Source organism: Anneissia japonica, unplaced genomic scaffold (assembly GCF_011630105.1).
Source record: "Anneissia japonica isolate Jap-2015-1 unplaced genomic scaffold, ASM1163010v1 scaffold343_len330904_cov94, whole genome shotgun sequence".
Lineage (NCBI taxonomy): Eukaryota > Metazoa > Echinodermata > Crinoidea > Comatulida > Comatulidae > Anneissia > Anneissia japonica.
In genome coordinates this window covers 314,814-318,900 of record NW_022749212.1, presented here as the reverse complement: position 1 = coordinate 318,900, position 4,087 = coordinate 314,814, and the positions used below count along the sequence as shown (strand labels likewise).

The window sequence follows — 4,087 nt, the reverse complement described above, 5'->3', positions numbered from 1 at the left end:
GTCGGGTCTGTGTGAGTTAAACGCAGACGCGATGGTGTGCGTCGGGGACAGTCGCGTCGTAGAATATTAAACGTGTTTAATATTTCTCACGATGGCTTAAGAATGTCCCCGACGATAAATCGGGTCGGGCTGCGTCGGCCGACGCTGTCTGAGTTGGCCTTTAGACAATGCAAAAAAGGCCACCGATTCCATTGTTTTTTGTTTGTTTTTTTCATTCTCAGGATTTCATTTTATTTCATTCATTTATTAGACCAACATTTACAAATACTGTGACAATAAAATACAACATCTGAGAAAAACGAAAAAAATTCTTTTTACAAATGTAAATCACCAAAATAAACATAATGAAAACTTTAGCCCGATTTCGGACAAAAGCTCCTTCTGTGGAGAATCTACGTACAGTTTACCTACTTCGTATGCATGAACGCACATCTCCACCGAACAGGATTTGGCACAGTTCATTATATATATAAGGGAAATACACTCTAATTTTACACTCTGTAGACACGGAGAGACAAGGTAAGTTTGTTTATTCATGTCAAGTTTATTTCAGAATATACTGCCTCTATATACTGCCTCAATGGATTTATTGAACATGATATTTTTGCTTTTACATGGAAACATCTTGGATACATAAAATATTTGGATACATAAAATATTAGGATACATAAAATACTGTATTAGGATACATAAAATAATATAAAAAAAATCATGCAAAGATAAAATAGTAAAATTATAGAAATTTAGCACCTATTCAATATTTAATCACATACTGTATAATGTAACATAGGGGACTGGGACTTTTAACATCTGGATACAGTAAGACAATATATTATTAAATACTGCCTTTCACAGTAACAAAAGTGATTTGAAAGCATCCAGGGCAATTTATTTCTAATGCACCAAGGTTAACAATACATGACACTGTGTCTACAAATAATATTCCACTCATTCGTCTTGTTCTGTATACATACTAACAAATAGTATTGAAATAGTTATTTAATAAAATAAAATATTATATATATAAATAGGCCTATATATATATATATATATATGATTATTAATTAACGTAATGTACTAAAAGTGTACAGATTCTTTACTTAAGTTAAGGCTGTAGGCACAAGTAAATCCAAGTGACGCCGTTCTGAGCCCAGTAAACATGGTAGGCTTTGCACTTAACTGCTTCTTTTGTCGTCTGTAGTCCTTCTTTTCTTCAATAATTTTTGTTCATTTTACTTTGGATAAGTAGTAAATTACAATGTTCAACTTTTGGAGTACAAAACTTGTATATTTATAATCAATAAGATGGTTTTATGAGCCCACAGATGTTTCTAGCTTGCAAATATTCGTAGCGGGAAGCATGTCAGGTGACCCGGCAGATTGCCAAATGACGGTAAAAGTACTATGAACGAAATAATTGAAAGAAAAAATGATCAATCGTTTGTTGGCCAATTAACATAAAATTGATATGACAAGAAAGTAAATTATATCAGCTACAATTGACCGTTCACCCCAGGGTTAACAGACGTATGCTTCCCGAGTTATTCATAAGGGAAGTAAATCGTATACTGAAAAACAAGCTAAAATTTTCCTTTTTCCTATACAAAACCATTAGGAGTTGTTAACTTTGAAAGAAAATTGATCACTCAATTTTTTACATATGGTAAACAGATATATATATAATTCCAAATCTTATAATTTCTAGTTTTATAATCCGATCGCCCCGGATTCCTCAAATAATTCAATCAAAAAATATAGACGATTTTGAAAGAAATTTTCGGCCAGTCCTCTGGCCTTCATAAGCTGTACTGAAAGTAAATGTACATTCAGTAAACACTGTAGATAGACTTTGGACACCGGCTAATAACAGAAACGTACACATAGACAGCTTTGTTAACGCTGCCAAGGCACATTTGAATATGTTCATTCAAGAAAACGACGGCAAACGTGAAGACCGCGACAATTTAACGAAGGGCGAACGCTACTCTATCAAACAGTTAAAACGCAACAACGATATCACAATAAAACCAGCAGATAAGGGTGGTTCTATTACCATTATGGACACTAATGATTACATCTCTGAAGCCGAATCTCAACTATCTAACGAACAATTTTATAAATCACTACCCAAGGATTTCACTAAATCCTTCAAGAGAGAAGTCAATCATTTGTTAGCCGGATTAGGAGACGACATCAAGAAGGCTACACAAAATTTAATCCCGAATGAACCCAAACCGGGCACTTTTTATTGTCTACCTAACTTGCACAAACTACCCAAGCTTACCTCTGAGGCTACCAAGACAAACCCTGAGCCGATAGGATTAGACACTCTTTCAACCCCGACGAAAATCTACGACCTTGCTAAATCACTACATATTACTCCACCAGGTAGACCGATCATTTCAGGAAGAGGGACACTCACTGAACATCTATCAGGTTATATCGACTCTATCTTGAACCCGCTTCTTATTAACATTCCGAGCTTCACGCAAGATTCCACCCATTTCCTCAGGAAACTCAGTAATGTACAACAACTCAATTCTGACGCGCTACTAGTGACTTTGGACGTTACATCACTATACTCAAACATCCCTCATGAAGAAGGTGTAGCTGCATGTACGAAGTTCCTTAATCGGTTTTATTCTTATGAGACAACTTCAGATATTTGCTCAATCATCGAATTTATCTTGAAACATAACAATTTTATGTTCAATGAAAAACATTTCCTACAAACCAAAGGAACGGCAATGGGAACAAGAATGGCGCCAAGCTACGCCAATATTTTTATGGCAGACCTCGAAGATCGTATATTATCCAACTACCACCTCAAACCGACATTCTACACCCGATACATCGATGATATTTTTCTCATATGGGAACATGGTCTAGATTCTCTGAAACAGTTTGAAACGTATATCAATAATATTCACCCCAGCATAAAGTTCACACTAGCGATGTCTCGCACTGAGATACTATTTCTCGACATCACAACGATGCTCCATAACGGCGATCTATCCACGACTATCTACTCTAAACCAACGGATAATCACAAATACTTAGACTATTTCAGTTTTCATCCTATGAACTTAAAACGATCCATTGTTTACAGTCAAGTTCTCCGTCTCAAAAGAATTTGCTCAGAGCCCACTGATTATGCAAAGCAAAGTATCGTCTCTCGCATCACAGTTCATAAAATGTAGATACCCTCTTTCCGTCATTAAATCTGCCATAACTAAAGCATCGCACCGACCAAGAACCGACCTTCTTAAATACAATGCCAAATCACACTCAGATCGCATACCGCTCATATTAGACTATAGCCCTCGTACAAGACCACTCACGAATGCGATTAAGACGGACTTTGAAACATTGAAAGAAAAAGACCCATCCATAAAGGCTGCTTTTCAAAACCCACCTATAATCGCACGTAGACAGCCACCCAACCTCAAGTCGCTTTTAACGTCTACTCAACTACCTACTACCGATAACACACCGAAGAAGGGGAACATGCCTTGTGGTAAAGCAAGATGCCAACTATGCAATATTATCAACACTAAGCAAACATTCAAAGTACCTGGCACCAACTTCATTATCCACCCACTCAATGAGGACTGTTGTGCACATAATGTATTATACCTAATTTATTGCACCAAATGCAATAACGGTAATTATGTGGGAGAAACCGGTGCTACATTCAGATCCAGGTTTAATAACCATAAAACTACTATTAGAAATAAGGACTCTAATCACACTGTATCTTTGCATTTCAATTCTCTTGACCATGATATTAACGATATGCGCTTCCTTATAATACGCTCCAATTTCAAATCCACTAAGGACAGACGGTGCGAGAAAACCAAATGGATTTATCGCTTAAAAACCCATATTAACGGCCTTAACAAAGATAGGGGCATTGTTCACGACTATGCTTTTGCGAATAGTTCAACTTAATTGAACGCTTTTAGTTATAACTTTGTTAGTTTCCATACTCGTAATGTTATGTTGCCCCTCGTGGGGGATTACTATGATTCTATATATATTTTTTATACATAGTTTATATTTACATGCCTCTACTTGATTTATCTTT

The 4,087-nt window shown here is 36.2% G+C and overlaps 1 protein-coding gene across 1 annotated transcript; it reads left to right on the top strand.

The window, feature by feature from the left end:
- The first annotated feature begins 1,919 nt into the window (after positions 1-1,919).
- Positions 1,920-3,200, top strand: LOC117121033. The gene has a single exon (XM_033266129.1). It carries the CDS (start codon positions 1,920-1,922, stop codon positions 3,198-3,200), a length of 1,281 nt encoding a protein of 426 aa, XP_033122020.1.
- The last annotated feature ends 887 nt before the right edge of the window (positions 3,201-4,087 follow it).